A 17517-nucleotide genomic window follows, 5' to 3' on the forward strand; every position below is an offset into this window, starting at 1 on the left:
TCCCATCAAAGTCGCCCAGTGTTGAGAACCCAAATGAGCCCAAAAACCTCAAGTGGCTGCAACCAACAGCGAACGTCAAGAAGTGGATACTTGCATGTTGAGCCAGAAACATGCAGAAAACCCAAAAGAGGCAAGACAGCACACCTTGGTGCCACTCAGGCAGTACGAACACCTGGAAAGAGGAGCCCACAGTTCAGACCCAAGGACACCAGCCAGCCAGTTATAAGTCTAGTTTTAATTTTCATTTTAGTTAGTGTTATGGCCTGTCTAAGGGTGGCCAGACCATAATATAAGGGTGATCCACCCCTGTCTGACCCCAAGCAGCACATCACACAACCAGTACAATTTTGATGGTGATTTTTTTTCACAGTGATTGAATTCTAACAAAGGAAAGGAGCGAACTACAGCTTCGGGGTGGACCCCAAAACAACAAACAAAAGGGACCGTATCTAAAGGATGTACAAAACTTATTTATGAAAAGAATAAAACCAAATAACAATGTCTTATCTCCCTAACTAACAAAAACATGAGAAAAGGGTAATCGAATAGAGTGAACCATAGACTGTATAAAAGATAGGACCATTGCAACTTTACTGCAGCACTTCACCCTTTCACATAGTCCCAGCTCTTCTCTGTCATGTTTTATGGTGCTGCAAATGTCTTCAGTTGGTGAAAGGTCTGGGCTGCTGGTGTCTTGTTGTGCTTGCTATGCATCCCTGACTCGTTTCTTCTTTCTGCATCAAGTAAGGAATGTAGTGAAAGTTCCCAAGAGGTTAAAAACACCACTGAAAAAAAGCCATCAGACCTGAGTTGGGACACTTGGATTATGGAGCTTCTGGACCAAGAGAGTGGATGGGAGCATGTGTTTAACAAGTAAGAGAATAACGTCCCCCAAAATGTCCCTAACTAACAAAAACATGAGAAAAGGGTAATCAAATAAAAAGGCAGTCCACCCCTACATGCTCCTGTATAAAGAAACAGGTAACACAAAGCCTGCTGGTTGAGGTCCATGGCGGTGTCATCTTATATGTTGTCTCCAGGTCATTAGCCAATCTGTATGGTCCGTCCCATGGATGCACCAATCAAGGAAAGGCACCTGAGCACTCAGATTTACATATCGTTAGCTTCATAGCATAATTGCCTAAGTCATTTGACTAAGTCAATGACTTAGGCACTTATGCTATGAAGCTAACGATATGAGACAACATTACAACAACAGTCGTAACATTAACTAAAAATGTTTTTTAGTATTTAGTATTTAGTATTTATTTATTTATTGTCATTGTCAAGAACAATGAAATTGCGTTTGGGGCTTCCATACAACCCCAAAAAAAGAAGAAAATAATAAATACCCCTTAAAACCCAAGTGTACATATTTAACCCAGTGTGACTCCAATGCAATAAGACAATCCTTAGCAATAATGTTCGTAGAAATTCAGACAAAGACCTGAGAAACATGACAAAATACAACAATGACAAAATACAACAACCATCTCGTTTTAACTTCTGGTTTAGCTTCAGCTAACTAAAACTAAATGGAGCTTGGAAATAATCACATTTTAGTAGAGTGAACCATAGACTGTATAAAAGATAGGACCATTGCAACTTTACTGCAGCACTTCACCCTTTCGCATAGTCCCAGCTCTTCTCTGTCATGTTTTATGGTGCTGCAAATGTCTTCAGTTGGTGAAAGGTCTGGACTGCTGGCAGGCCTGTTCAGCACCCAAAATCTTACAATGCTTAGCAAGAAGGCGAAATAAGCCTTGTGAAAATGAAAAAGCTGTGTGTAAGACTGATTCAGTTCTGACCAATACTGTAGGTCATTATCACAGGTGTCTGATGCAGTTATATCACATAATGAGTAAATCATATTGACAAATACAGGGGCGAAAGGCATAAACATCTACAGTTAATGTGTCAGAGTAATGGAGGTGTTTCCCCAATGGCTGCTCACACTCTGTGCTTAAAAAGCAGCACAGAGTATGTGCAAAACTGCACCCTTTCTCCAATACAAACAACCAAGTCCAGAGTGTGAGAGCTCCAAACAGGAAGACATATATTTTGAATTAGTGGTGAAAAGTGAGGGAGAAAGTGGAAAAGTGATGCTGTGTTTCCTATTTTTGCAGGATGGGGGTTGACAACAGGGCTGAGTCCCTCCGTCACGCTGTGAACACACCAGTGGAATTTAGACACCGGCAGTGCTGATGATGAGAAATATGAGAGAGGAAGACACAATACGCTGTTGTTCCACACATCACGATCCAAAGGACACACGCACTCAGACACAGACACACGCACCGTACGTGTGCCGAGTGGCAATCGCAACCTCGGCCGTCCACATATGCTCGTTTAGACACATACAGTTTTGGCACCGAGGCCCAGAGAATCAAACAGAAACTCATCCATTCATATATACACACACTTACAAAGGCTATTGTCAGAGCTCATCTCGTGTAGAAATATTTGTAATTCTGTTGCCAAAAGTGGAAGTGGATGTGAGCTGGCTGTTTGAAAAGCCGCAGTGCTCTCGTAAAGTTCCGCACGTAATGACGCCTTAGAGTCAAAGGTCAGCGGGCGGCCTCAGGGTCAAATGAGTCAGACAGGTCCACACAGCGAGTGTCGCTGGACCGTCTTTCCACTGTGTCACCTCATCTCACGCTCGTCTTTCCTGAATGTCACAAAACCGATTTTAAAGTCTGGAAAAAAACGTCTAAATAGGCTCAACGATGCGTGCTCACGGACACTTAATACAACTATACTTAGTTACAGGTTTCATGCTACAACATCTACTGGGTTTTTATTTTTCTAGCCATGTTTGCAAAAGCATCATAATGATTAGTCTTTATTCCTTTAGTTCAGAAATATAAAACGTCCATCCAGACTTTACAGGAGACAAACAGAAAAGTGTTATTAACAGATTTTGTCCAATTAACTGCACTGATTGGTCAGATATTTGCCTTGTTATGCTCAGAATAACCTATTGACTGAACTTATTCACTGAAGTTATTTATTTCCATGGAAATATTGAAAAACATGGTATTGATTTGAACAGCAGCATAATCATGTAATGAAACACTGTCGCAGGCTTCCTTGATTTAAGCACCTCGCATGAAAACACAGCCCTGTTTGTGCGCTGTTGATGTGGAATGTACAGTACGTGTGCAATCAAGGAAACTATTGATTGAGACCATTATGCTCTGATTAGGTGGCCAACCACGCTCTCCCCCTGGGGTGGGGGAGTCAAAGACTGGAGACAATAAAGGAACATTTCTCCCACGATCCCCGTGACTTCTTATTTTTCTTTTATGAGATCGTGTTGTTGTAGCATATACTCCATATGTGTGACAACCTTCTTTACCCTCACACCTGTGGCAGATATTTCTTGTTTGAAAAATCCCTCAGCAAAAACACAAATTTACCCCATTGCCCAACTCTGTACCCCAACTCCCTCCCACCACTAAAGCCCCCCCCCCCCCCCTTTTTTTTCTCTGCCAAACCAGGAAGCATGCACAGGAAACAGCTGTCCCTCACGTCCGCCTGCTTGCTTGTGGCCAGGTGCATCCTGGGAACGGAGCGATGTGTGACCGTCGACATGTGGCTGACACTGTACAAGGTGTCGTTACTGTAATCAGAATCACCATGAACTTTATACAGATAGGAGAGAAAAACGAGACTCCTCACTGATCTAATTTCTAAGGTTATGTTGTGCTTTTGAACGAGCAACAGTTTCACAGAGCATCACTGCAACCGATTTAGGATGAGTTTTGATCAGATTTTTTGATCTGTATTAGATTAGACGCACGAGGGAAACTAATCTCACGAATCACTGCGTTTCCAAAAATTAAAGGGGAACTCCACTGATTTTACCGTCTGTTTAAAGGTGTGTTTCAAGCCTCCAGGCGCTTCACATGGACAAGCGTGAAATCTGATAACTTGTCTGATAAAAGGTGTGACTTGAGTCAGTTATTTTACAAGTAGACCGAAAATGAAAAATCAAAGTCCTGAGCTTATCAAATCTCTGTAGACCACCCATCATTAAAATGGATCATACATGCTGAGGTTTAACTACCTCTGCAGTGATTTCTAAATCTATGTCGAATTCTGTCATTCATTATAAAATGAATTAAAATGAAATGAAAATAAAACTACTGCTATAATTTAATGGCTGTTTTTCCAAAACTCAGAGCCCTCTTGTGGGCTGTAAAGGTACTGCTGAATAAAATAAAATATTTTTAACTAGGCTTCAAATTGCCATAAAATAAATGTTTGCAATTAATTTAAAAAGCCATTATATTTAATTTAGTTATAATGTATCTGCCTGCTTATTTTGTCAAATAGTACAAGTCCATGCTGTTTTGTTTGGTCCTTGATTTTAGCCTGTTGCTTGGCAACATGATGACATCAGGATATATCATGCATAATTTAAGTTTTGTGGCTTTAAAAAATATATTATTTTACTGTCCTGAAATTAAAATGATACAATTTACAAGGTGCTATGGGAGCACAACAGGTCATTTTAACCTGTTTGTAGGTTGTTGCTAAGCAAAATAATGACATAATCAGTGATAAAGATAAGAACCTTTTGGGTCCTAAGAGGTACCCATGTGCTGAGTTTAGTTGCTGAATTTCCAATCCTGTACAAGGAGATAGCAGACAGAGGTTCTGTGTAGGATTTGGGAGTAAGAATTAAAATATACTGGTGGATCTCAGCAAAAAGGAAAGCTGGTAATAGAGAACAAACTTTCAGGAAGTAAATCACAAGACATTATGAAATTATGAGATTACTCAGTAATTATGTGAAATGATGCACGCACTCCCGTTTTTTCCTCTTGACTCACAAAAAAAAATATCCTTTTCATTATTCTTCAGAAGAAAATTATCCTGTTTTTGATCTTTTTCATCTACAATGGTGTTATCTTCTAATGTTTGTTCATGTTTACAGAATTGAAATCCTTTCCTATTTTTCCTGTAGCTTGATCCCTCCAATACTTAAGGTTGAGTCCTGATGGAGATGATCAGGTGTACACCGTGCTGTGTGGGGGGAAGAGATCAGGTTCAAGGCTGGCAATGCAACCCCATCCTCCTCCTTTGTGCTGAATATCTAACTAAACTAAAACCCTCCTTGCTGTGTCCTGTGGCTGGATGGCCTGTCTCCAGGACAATCAGGAAAAATAAACACAGTCGACATCTGTCGCGGAGCAGGAGGAGAAGAGAGGCGTCTGTCCCGACCAGCGCTCACAGCATTGTTTGTCACTTTCTCCATGAAATGCACTGCGAATATTGCCTCAAACAATTAGGTTCCAGTGATCCCTATCACCGGGTACACAATAGTGTTTACATGACGCGGAGGAAATGTGGCCATGGAGCCCACTTTGGGGAGTGTGTATGCGTTTTCTGATTTATGTGCATGTGCTCACTGTAAGTTCTCCAAGTTTATTTTAATCTGATAATGGGAAATACATGAACATTATCACAGATGATAGATAGATGTCTGTCAAATTAAAAGCAGTAATGACATAATGACAGAAAATAAGGAAAATAATATTTACTGTGCTGCTAGAAGTAACTTCATAGTCACAAGGCCACACACACACACACACACACACATACACGCGCGCGCGCGCACACACACACACACACTTCTAAAGGCATGTTACACCAGGCAAAGGCACAGTAAAATTCATCTCTGAGAAAAATCAATTTTGGAGAGACTCACCCGCAGGGCTAGGTGGTGAAGCACTCTACCAGGCAAGCTAGGATATGTGCTTCTCTAACTGCACTAATGAGTCACAATAGCTTTGAGCCTGTTTCTGTTTTCTGGCATATTATTCTCAAGATCCACGAAGGCCTAATAAAAAGGGGTTAAAAAAGTGATCTTGCTTGTTTGTTGGGTTGAAAAGAACAGACTGTACTGCAGTTTATTCCAAACATGTACATACATTCACTGGCCACTTTATGGGGTACACCTGTTTATCTCCATGTAAACACAAATATCTAATCAGCCAACCACATGGCAGCAACTCAATGCATTTGGGCATGTAGATGACCTGATAAGGTTCAAACTGAACATCAGTTTGGGACGAAAGGTGATTTAAGTGACTCTGAATGTGGCATGTTTGTCGCTCAGATCTGATCTGAGTATTTGAGAAACCTCTGATTTATTGGGATTTTCCCAAACATCCATCTCTAGAGTTTACAGAGACTGGCCACTCCTGTTAGCCAAGTACAGGAAACTGAGCATGCTGAGGCTTCATGCGGTATCACCAAACGTGGACAAAAGAAGACTGGAAAAACATGGCCTGGTCATAATTTGGCACAAACACCTTGTAGCAACAGTTCAAGGTGTTAGTAGTTGTGTAACGGCGTGTAGGATATCTTCATGTGCCAACTCAGCTTTTTCTAAACACCACATGACTAATGTTCTGAAGCCAAAGGGGGGTCCAACCCAGTACTAGCAAGGTATACCTAATAAAGTATACGTATACTGTATATGTGCTTTATACCAGTGTAGCAATGCACACCTGCTATCTGAAAACTCTTTTGTGGTCATCGTGATGATGACAGTGGCCTCATTTCTCCTTAAAGGTCGGCTTTGTTTAAATGGCTTGTTGTGTTCAACTGCCCGTACCAATTTATAAAAACATTTCTTACAAATGACCAGCATAGAAAACGAAATAACTAAAATAATAAATAAATAAGTGAATAAATAAATACATTAAATAAAATTTTAAAAATAATAACAGATGGATCTAGATTTTGGCAGTTTTGAATGCTGCTGATGGGGCCTATTTTCTACTGGATCCAAAGCTTTTCGTTTAAAACATTTTCATTTTCAACTCTTTGCCCAGATGAGATCAGTGTTTCTGCAGGTGCATTCACACACACACACACACACACACACACACACACACACACACACACACACACACACACACACACACACACACACAGAGGTTCCCCTATTGATGCTCTTTTTATTGAGCGGGGTATTTTAAGGTAGCCAGGAGGAGGGTGTGACAGGCACCGCGCTGAGATTAAAACAATCATCTCTTGATTTCTTCCTCACTCAAGGGAAAAGCGGAAGCTGGCTGTTATCGTTTGTTTCTATTATTATTCCCCATTTACAGTTTGAGTGTTCACATGGGGCTTTAAATAAGACAGTCTGGTCCCGAGAAAACTGTGACTGTCTGAGAAGGGTTTTACCTGAAGAAGGGGAAATCCGAACTGTAAAATGATTCGTTACTCACTATGTGACACAGTGTTGTATCATATACAAATTTCTCTTACTTTTATGTAAAGTGCCTTTTATCCAGACTTGAAGCGTGCTTTCACTGCAGTAAATAAATGAGTAAATTAATGTAAAGACATGGTAACACATGGGGATATAAAACTTTCATGTTTATCTATCCATTTCTAACCTTTTAACTTTTTAATTTAGAATTTTCTCATTTCTAAACCCGCCCCACGCCCTCTCGTTCCAACTTCTTTTACCCCTTTACCCGTCCCGACTTTTAAAATTTCTAAACACGACAATCAGTCAAAAAGCGAAACTATGCGCATTATCATTTGTTTGTATCTTATTTTAAAATAATCTCTAAATGAAGCGGAAGCAAAGTGAACATCTTTAATGAACCAAAACGTTATTAACAATACAACTGTGTGACAGGAACACATACTGTAAAGCACAGGAAAAAGCTAATCCCAAAGGATTTCTGTCTGTCCCCCGTGTAGCTTTTTATATGTTACACGCAAATTTATGCAGCATCTGCAGGCGCAACGGTGCCACCGCGTTATTCTAGCACACAGAGAGTGATCAACTGGAACCACAGCTGTGGAAGCAAAAAAGTGTGACGACCAGGACCAGCAGACGACACCGTCTGTACTCTGATTCTGTAGGCCTATTGTTAGTTTGACATATTCACATGCAGCAGTTGCTTATAGCGATGACGACGATGATGTTTAAGGTGATTACGGTGAAAAGGGAAAAAAAATACAACTAATAAAATGATGATGATGAAGGTGGTGACAGATTTGCTGAGCAATTGTTCAGCAAACACTTTTCCTTCCCAGGACCTTGAAGGTCAGGTAACTGTAAAGCCTTTATAATGTTTGTGTTTCAGTCTGTCTAAGAAGGAAATGACTGAGGCAATGTAAAAGAAGTGCTGACCCTGAGGTTGAAAGAGAGAGAGGGAGTTTGGGCAGAATTGGACGGGAATGGACAAGCGAAGAGGAGAAAGGGTGAGAGACAAATTGAGGAAGGAAGTTTGGGAGCTCTTGGAGAGGAAAATTGCCGTGATGATGACTTATCTATCGGTCGGCGGCGGCACAGGTGTGCTCTGATGTCATAGTAAAAACAACACAGACCAAAAATCTCAGAGCATTTGTGTAGGTAACATCTATACCAGTGAAGATTAAGGTGATTAACGATGTTTTTCAGCACCCTGTCAATTATTTTGCCATTTACTCTGTTGTCGAGCCAAGATAATCGTGAAAGCCTTATTCAAACATATGACACATTCAAAGTATATACAACCAACTTTGAAGAGATGACCTTTCTAATGATCACTGCTTGACCTTTGATCGTAGTGAGACATTTATCTTTTTCAACTGAAATAAGTTGTTAATTTCAGATACCCGTTTGTTTAATTTCCTCATTCAGTCATTCAAATGTGGTCTAAATCCAGCAAACAGAACTTGTTTGTCTGCTCTAAACGCCCATCATTTGAGGGCTTTTGTGCTAATCAGAATGTGACAACGAGCTTTAAGGGCTGATATTTTAAACAAAGATATCCCAAGTGGCCATGTTGTGCATGCATGCGATGTATGTGTGCGTTAAAACACACAGGCATATTTGTGAAAGCACGTGCATGAATGAGCAGCAGCCACATTGTCTCTTTAATATATTGTTATATAAGTGCAGCTGCAAATATTTTCTTGGAAATGATCCAGATCCCTTCAAAGTTTGGGACTGACCAGTCCAGTGCCGTGTGTATGTGTGCGTACATGCATGTAGGCGTGAACCTGCTGATTCGTGTGTGTGTGCTGGTATTGGTGGTGGAGGAAGAGGGGTGGTGAAGGTTCCTTATCTACAGGCCACAGGCAGCTTTTGAGGCTCTTATCAGCAGCCACCATATTGTACTAGCACATCCTTTTGTCCAGCAGGGAGCGGAAAACTCTCCTTGCAACACGGTTCCCTCTCGCTCTCTCTCTCTCACTCTCTCCCCTCCTCTCCCCCCCCCCTCTCTCACTCTCTCTCCCACCTCACATTTGCCAGTACCAGAACTCTGGCAACCAGCGACAGCATTGTGTCTTCTTGGCGAAGAGATTGAGCGAGGGAAAGGACAGGCAGGACGGTGAAAGATAGAGAAAGACAGACAGAGAGAGGGAGAGAGACGAGATTGACATATGGACAGGGGGTGATGGTGGAGACCCGCACCTTCCATCTCCACGTTTTGAGTGTGTCTTCGTTCAAAGGAGCAACTTCCAATCAAAAAAACCATACATCTATGTTTCCCAGTCGCTTGGCCTCGCTCTGACTTCTTCTCTTTGTAAATGTTTTTTTCTTTGAATATTTATAATTATTTATAAATGTTTAAGAATATGAGCAGTGGTATCAGACAGCGTGGCTCCAATTCTGACCTCATAAGTTGACAGACAGACGCTGACAGGCTGCAGTGGAGTGTGAGCGACTTAAAGGAGGAGGGAGAGGACGCTAAACACTGAGCAGATACATGTGCGTTCTCCGATCACTCGAACTCTGAGGGATTTTGTACGCCATACTCACGAGCCACAGTGGATGTCATAATGTATATGTAAGTATTAAAGGTTACCTATTGTCTTACTTATTGTTCAAATTGTACGCAAATAGTTTGCAGGAAGTAATGCTTATTTAAATACTAGTAATAATAGCACAATACACATACATGATGTCCAATACATCATGTATCTATTCATTAAAAAATATTAATAATGTATTATATTTCTATTATTGACAATATATTCTAGTTAACTGTTTGAAAACATAGGATTTCTGATTTCTGTCCTAATTTAAATTATAACATTTTACCCCCAGTTATCTATTTATTTATGTAAAAATATAATACACTCTGTTTGGCTACTCGAGCAATATAGGAAAATAACAAGTGGCCTTACCAGAAAGAAAGATATTGAACAAAAATTTAAAAAAAACTTTAAGAGTTAATAACATTTTTGTCACAATTGTAAATTGAACCAAAAAAATGAGGGGACTTCTGAAAGCATTGCTTTGTGTCTTTCACTACAAAAACGAATCCTCTTTAAAATGTGTGCTTCAAAAGTAAACATGCTGGGCCTTACATTTAAAAATCAATACAATGGTTAACAAACTGCTGGGGATATGCTGCAAAAAATATATATTTATAAAGAATTAGCTGCAAATGTCATTCCTACACATCACTGCGAAAGACGGAACTGTCCAAAATAAAGTCATGACCACCAGAAAAGAAAACAGGAACAATTGCGATTGCAAAACCTGAAAAATCATGAGCTGTAAGCTTTGCAAGACAGACTAACGAGCAGCAATTTGTAAAGTACAAGAATGAATTTACTCCATATGTCAACATTTTAAAATTGCATCAAACTTCTAAATTTACAATTGAAATAAATTTCTGATGAACTGAATCCAGATTTTAAGCCATGCATCAGCTTATCAGAAACTGTTGCACTGCAAGTGTGCAAACTGACCTTTAAGCACATTTTCATATCTTATAGTCTTTGCTAAACATACATCAAATATATATCCTGAGTCCATTTTTCCCTTTGTTTTGTTCAACAGACTCTTTGATATCAATCCAATCGTCAGCGTTCTGGGACTTTTGGGGTCCGTAAAAGGATTTTGACTCATATCCTCAAAATACATGTGGACAGACAGATAGACGGATAGACTTATTAAGAGAAGCCACTAGAGACTCGTTCAAAACCAAAAAAGAATTTGCTACTCGGGATGTACAGTAAAAAAAAAAAAACAACACAAAAAAACCAGACTTCCCCATCACATCAAACTGCAAGAGCCACCTCCTTTATATGCTGGAGCCAGAGACTTAATCACAGCATTAGCCCCTTATTTAAGTTTGCAAATTCTATCCAACTACGTTTAATTTAAATTGAACATGGAAATTAATTAATTTGCTTTACTGGAACATTGTGCAATATTCTGTTACATTATATTACAGTTGTGCAACAGCCATCATGAGTAATAAGGCTGTACGAAAACCTCCTAAGCGTGTAACAGCAGGTGTCACTGTGAAGATTCATGAAATAATTAATAATATTGTAAAATCTAAATAAAACTGAACTGATGTTAAAAGACTTGTATGCTGAGAAATAAGGACAATTCATGCATGTATGTAGAAATGCTAAAATATTGAAAAATCTGTAGAAAAGTAGAACAAAGGAAAAGTAAATAAAGGGTTAAAAGACTCCAGGCCAGGAGAAAATTTTAAGGCCCTGTAGGACTAGCTGCGTGTGCCGGAATATAAACACATTATTGACTCTCGTGTAAAACACCACAGGGACGAGACACAGACTTGCAGCACGCACGCTGGGCAGCTGAGAAGAGCGACACCTTGACAGAGTTTCCTTCAGAGACTTCACCACCATGATGGAGAAGCTGAACTCCACTGGCCCGCCTGCCTCACCCCACGACATACCTCGCCCCTCCTCCTCTTCTTCATCCTCTGCCTCCTCACCATCGTGTGCATCCATGGAGCATAGCAGCCCTCTCTACAGCCAGCAGTCAGCATCCTTGGATGCTATCGGCAGCCCACAACCCACTAACAAGACAGGGCACAAGGGACACACGGATGTCCCTACTCCTGGCTCGACACAAGCCCTCATCACCCCAAACACAGTGTTAACCAATCACCAAGCAGATACAACTGCTGCACCTGAGCCCATTGCCATGGAAACGGAGGAAGAAGAGGACGAGGAAAAACTAGGGGGGCCAAAGAGCACCACTGCTCCTGCTGCTTCAGCCAACGGGTCCCCAACTCTTTCCTCGCCACCTCCACTCCTCCCGGCACCAGCAAAGACTTCCCCGTGCCCTCTTCCCCCTCCAACCTCCACAGCTGCCTTCCCTTCATCCTCATCATCCTCTCCTCTTCCTCCTCACATTCCAGTTATCAGCCTTGGCCACAGCAAGCCCCCACTGCCACTCCCAAATACCCCTTTGACTGCCCTCCACCCAATTCCCAATCTCCTACATGGGCCACATGGAGACATTCGCCGCGGCCATTTGAACTGTTTACCTGTGGTCAGCCCCGGAGCTTCTGGATCTACTGGAGGTCCCGTAGGTCCCACAGCTGCTTCTTCAGGGCCCCTGTTGCCTCATCAGTACCTGTCTGGTCACCCCTTCTTCACTAGGTGAGATTATACAAATTTGAATTCATTCATACACAGTGTGAGTCACTTATAACTTCTTGAAACAAGAGCAGTCTGAGTGCTGCTACACCATGATTAAAGTGAGTCTGGATCTTTATGCAGATTAGTATACGATATTTTTGGGGGAACATCTGGATCATGTCTCCCAATTTTCCTTTTTCAATTTGACACTAATTTCTGAAGATAGACTGCAATTATGCAATCAAAGAAACCTTTCAATTCAAAAATTCCTGTATCTACTCCAAACGTTGAGCAGGATTATGTTGGTTGTTTGTTGTTGTTGTTGTTGTTGTTTTTTAAAAGAAAAGAATCCTTTAAATTACTTTTGGAGTAATCCAAACATTAGACAAGGCCCTACTTTTGACTTCAAATTAATATATTTGAAGGCTAAAGCAAGTAAAGCTAAAGTATCCACAACAAAAAAAAGATTGATGCAAGGTAAAAAAAAAAAAAAAAAAAAAAGAAGAAGAAGAAAAATGCATATTTGTAATGCTACCTTTTATCTGCTCGATTAAAAACTGCAACATTTGCTGACAGTGTGGTTAAAATGATCAGTGCAGTGCATGAATATGTTTATTGAATGAATTTGTTTCATTGGAAGCAAATAATTCTAGAGGTAAAATGAAAAAGTTATAAACTATGTAAAATAACCATCGCATAAATTGGAACATTATGTAAAATAAAGTATCGCACACTCATTGACTTCCTTTCGAAAAAGCCTGCAAACAGATGCGGACAACTAAACTATAAAACTCACTACAGTACAGCTTCCTGACATGCTGCTATCGAGGATGATGCCACTTTTCTCGCTGCAATGCCAAGTTTCAGATAAAACCTCAACTGCTCGGATTTCTCGACTTCCCATCATGATTAATAGCCGCTGTGCTGCGCTGTTATGTGAAAATGACAGCAGGATGTGTGCTGTTTTGAAGGGACCTCACATTTCTCACGCTAAATTTACCCAGCAGACCTTTTGGTTACCGAACACAAATTGAATCAGTGAATGTTTTTTTTCTTTGTGTGTGTGTGTGCGTGTTTGTGTGTGTGCATTTAGCAGCCAAGTAAAAAACCTTTACTTGAATATACCACTTTTCTAAACTATACATCCAGTTTTAATTACAGCTAATTTTAATCCTTAAACTGACAAAAGGAAGCAAACCAGAACTCTTAAAGCTCTTTTTGGGCCCGAGCAACTGGCAGCTCTTCTTTTACTCCTGTGAAGAAAGGCATTAATTTGCAGTCTTTATCAAAGCCCTCCTACTGTTCCTCTATTCTCTACTCCAAACGGCATTTTCTACACAGTTTTCTCACAGAAGAGTGGAAAAAGTGGGACTTTTTTTGCACAGTGGATATATCTGTGGCTTCCCCATCTGTCATGGAGGTCTGGGAATAAGCTTCTCTCCCCTTTCCTCTCTGGTTTGTTTGTAGCAGGAAGCATTGATCTATTTCATCCCCCCTGAAGTAGAATCAGCTAGTAACCAAGCTTAATGAGATTGGGTTAAAACTCTGCATGCACACTCAATCAACGCCACCACTCACATTCACACCTCCATTAATGACTTCCACCATGTTCCTGCTTTCTTTAGCCACTCTTTATGATTTCTCCCTATTCAGTTGCTATAGGAAGGAGGACGAAATGCCAAAACAACCTTATATGTGTCTTGTTTTTATTTATATGTAGCTTATTTTTACTTGTTTGACTGTAAATACGATCCCACAAATGATTCACATAGTGTTTGTGTTTCTAGTTCGTACCTGGGTTCTTCAGGAGGAAGCTATGGTGTCATCAGCAACAACCGCATCAAGAGGAGACCCTCCTCGCACTTTGAGATGGAGATGAATGAATGTGAGTTTCTGTGTGTACATCCGACACTATTATGGAGATAATTATTGTTTGAATGCTTTGAACTGTAATTTGGGGAAATTGATGTCCACATTTTGGAGATGAAGGCATATATTTAAACTATTTAAAGAGTATGTGGCAATGTTATGTACTTTTTTTCACTGCCATCACATCCTGTGAGAAAAACATACTTCCACAATTTGCTAGTCCATCTCTCAGTGCTTTTCTATATCCTGCCATTATATCCTGCCTGATTTTATCTGTTTTGATTTTATATACTGTTGTTTGTTTGTTTGTTTGTTAATTAGTTAGTTAGTTTATTTGCTTGTTTTAATCAATTTTAAATCATGCTTTTTATTTGTTCTTGTTTCTAATGTCTCTGTAAAGCACTTTGAATCACCTTGTTGTTGAATTGTGCTATACAAATAAACTTGCCTTGCCTTGCCTTGCCATGGGTATAGGAATATACCCCTGGCACCATATGCCACTTTTTTTGGAACTGAAAACCAGCTCATGGCCCAAAACCTCCTGCAGAGGAATCTAATCGTTAAAAATGGATAACAAATATTTAATATTCTTCCAAAGTCTAATTAATCCCCTCCCCCTTTTGTTAGCAAAGTTATTTTAAAAAAAAGTTGGTGATGATTTGAAGGATTTGTTAAAAAAAAAAACCACCTTTTAGACTAAATCTGTGTTTATGTGTGTTTAACAGGCCCTCCCCAAAAACTCGCCCGCCGCGTCTTCACCAACAGCCGTGAACGCTGGCGACAGCAGAACGTCAACGGGGCTTTCTCGGAGCTGAGGAAACTCATTCCCACGCACCCACCTGACAAGAAACTCAGCAAGAACGAAATCCTCCGCCTGGCCGTGAAGTACATCAACTTCCTGGTCACACTGCTCAATGACCAGGATCAAGACAAGAGCAGGGACTCGGCTGAGGATGATGTAGAGGATGAGAGCATGGCTCCTGGTTTGGCAGGCAAAAAACTGAACCCTCGTTTTCAGTGCGACACTCCGCCACCATCCCACTCTGCCCTGCCTGCGTCAGCCCGTCCCGCTTTGGCGTTAGCCCACAGAGACAGAGACTCAACTGACTCAATCAGTGCCCTGGTTAATTCCCCAGCAACGTCCAGTTGCTATGGAGACACAGACAGTGAAGAAAGCTTTGGTGCTAAGACCTCTGTGGTTACCCAAGGCATTCTGGGAAAGGTCAAGAGTCAGATAGGGATGGTGGCAGCATCGAATGATGAGCGGTGACACCAAAAGGCAGTAAACACTGGGAGTTTAAATGCCAGGCAGAGACGGAGATATCAAAAGTGTTTGATCAATTGCAGAAAGGTGTGAATAAGTTTTTTAAAAAAGAGGGATTTTTTTAAATGAATTTTGCAGGTTTGAGAGCTTCTTTGTCTTTTCTGGCAATGTTGATTGTGAAGCTGTCATTTAGTGAAACACCAAACTGTGCTTTGAGGAAGGCTGAGACATGAAACTTAACAGAACACTCAAACCAGCTTCATATCCAAATATGGTAACAATGATCCTTTAATAAACATTATACAACTAAAACAGTAGAAGAAGAAAGACACGAACAGGGCCCTGATTACACGTGCTTATAAAGGTAATCCGGGGAATTTAAAATCTTCTTAGCAAATGGATAAAAATGGAAGATCTGTCAGAAAAAAGCATGAAAATCAAATATTTTGTCAGTCTCTGAAGTTTACATGTAAATAATCAGCCTTGCCTCAGTGCAGTTACGGTAACTTAAGAGTGCCTGCAGAGAAATGCATTGCATGCAGTGGTGATTTGACGTTGCCGTTTCTTAATGTCCTCGCTGCTCTAATTGTCCGAAAAGCAGGGCCGATGGTTCCGCCCTGACATTGTGACACACTTGTAAGAGACAGAAATAAAGTGTGTTTTAGTTTGCTGTTCCTTATTTGACATCCTCTTACTGCGCTCCAAAGACTGCTCTATGTCAGCACAATTTCTCAACACATTCAAATGTTTTGCCGCTCTCGGTTTAGCATACTTGTGTATGCTCAAACTCACCAGTAAGTAGCATAAAATGAACACAATGACCAAACTGCTAGATTATGAGATTAAAATGGTTTATGGTGATTGGAAGTTCGCTTCTTTTAACTTTATTTTGAAAAATCTGCACGTAAGTCATGTGTCCTTCTGTTTGTCCATAACAAAGCTGTCAGCGCGAGTAGCCAAAGCACAACTCCATGCTGTTTACGTGTGCTGTTCACCAGAATGACAGATGACTGACAATAGTGTTTCAGCATGGAAGCCATAAACAACACAAGTCAAAAAATAAAACTAGTGAGTGACGTGACACCGAGAACATGGATCTACAGTTGCCCTGCCATTCCTGTAGCAAGTCCAGCAAACCGAAAAACAAATGTTTTCCACAAGGCAATGAGGTTTTCCCAAGAAGCAGACTTTAAAGCGTTTTTATACTGGTGGAGGATTTACAGATGAATGCCCAGTCTGACAATACAATACAACATTATAGGCACAATTTGTGATCACAAGCAAATTTGTGGTGAATTAAAATGAAGACAGTGTGTGCATGTATGTGCGTTATATGTTGAAGAACAAGGGAAAAAAACTGTGAAGGCAACAATTTTTTCCGTGTGTGGTTGCGTTTGCGGAAAGTCAGGGTGGATGTGGGATGCGGTTGAAGATGGGGTTCAGAATGGTGGAGGAAAGTGAAAAGTGTTCGGGAGGGAGGGGGCTTGCAGCTGTTGCCGTGGTGCGGGTGTCTGTCTATCAATTGGCCAGGAAACGCTTACAGTTAGTCCTGTCTCATTTACGGCCAACGAGTTTCCTGGAGGTTGGGTGGTGGCGGTGTGACTGTACCATGTTTGATGGGTGTTTGGATGTGTGGGGTAGCAACCGCTGCATAGAAGAAGGGAAGATAGGAGGAGGAAAAGAAAGAGAAAACAGCCACCAGGGTGCCCTGGGAAGCCCTGCACACTTGGTTTCAGGATCATACAACAGGAAGAACTGCTTTCACAACATTGCTGTGACTGCATCTGCCCACTCGGCTGTGCTAAGCTGGGCCTTCTCCTCCCTGCTTCACTCTAAAACCTCAGAGAGGATTACAGAGTGAAGCAGGGGTCATGCAAATTAAAGATAGTGTGTCACTTTGCAGTTGTACAAATTGAATTATTCAAAGATTTTTTGGATAACACACTAGATTTATTTGAGTTGTTTAACAATATATGATTTATGGGTTAGACATTAACCCGTTTTAT

General features: G+C 40.7%; 1 protein-coding gene across 3 annotated transcripts; it reads left to right on the top strand.

Moving 5' to 3' along the window:
* Positions 1-9148: 9148 nt before the first annotated feature.
* On the top strand, positions 9149-16380 carry lyl1 (LYL1 basic helix-loop-helix family member). Of its 3 annotated transcripts, XM_086296064.1 has the most exons (5): positions 9149-9812; positions 10814-10858; positions 11550-12399; positions 14166-14263; positions 14973-16380. In XM_086296064.1, exons 3-5 carry the CDS (start codon positions 11636-11638, stop codon positions 15515-15517), a joined length of 1407 nt encoding a protein of 468 aa, XP_086152190.1. In that variant the 5' UTR covers positions 9149-9812; positions 10814-10858; positions 11550-11635; the 3' UTR covers positions 15518-16380. The 3 variants fall into 3 exon arrangements, with proteins under 3 accessions (XP_086152190.1, XP_086152189.1, XP_086152188.1); XM_086296063.1 differs by having other exon boundaries at positions 10814-12399; XM_086296062.1 differs by lacking the exon at positions 10814-10858 and having other exon boundaries at positions 9150-9812; positions 14973-16379.
* Positions 16381-17517: the final 1137 nt, after the last annotated feature.

This window comes from Aulonocara sp. 'chitande type north' Nkhata Bay, linkage group LG6, assembly GCF_057382095.1.
Source record: "Aulonocara sp. 'chitande type north' Nkhata Bay isolate Kocher_YH1m ecotype deep benthic linkage group LG6, A_spYH_male_GT1.1, whole genome shotgun sequence".
Classification (NCBI taxonomy): domain Eukaryota; kingdom Metazoa; phylum Chordata; class Actinopteri; order Cichliformes; family Cichlidae; genus Aulonocara; species Aulonocara sp. 'chitande type north' Nkhata Bay.

Coding starts and splice junctions, on each gene's coding strand:
- lyl1 (XM_086296063.1), top strand. CDS start 11,636: ATGATGGAGAAGCTGAACTCCACTGGCCCGCCTGCCTCACCCCACGAC. Junction 12,400..14,165: donor GGTCACCCCTTCTTCACTAG/GTGAGATTATAC, acceptor TTGTGTTTCTAG/TTCGTACCTGGGTTCTTCAG. Junction 14,264..14,972: donor TGAGATGGAGATGAATGAAT/GTGAGTTTCTGT, acceptor TGTGTTTAACAG/GCCCTCCCCAAAAACTCGCC.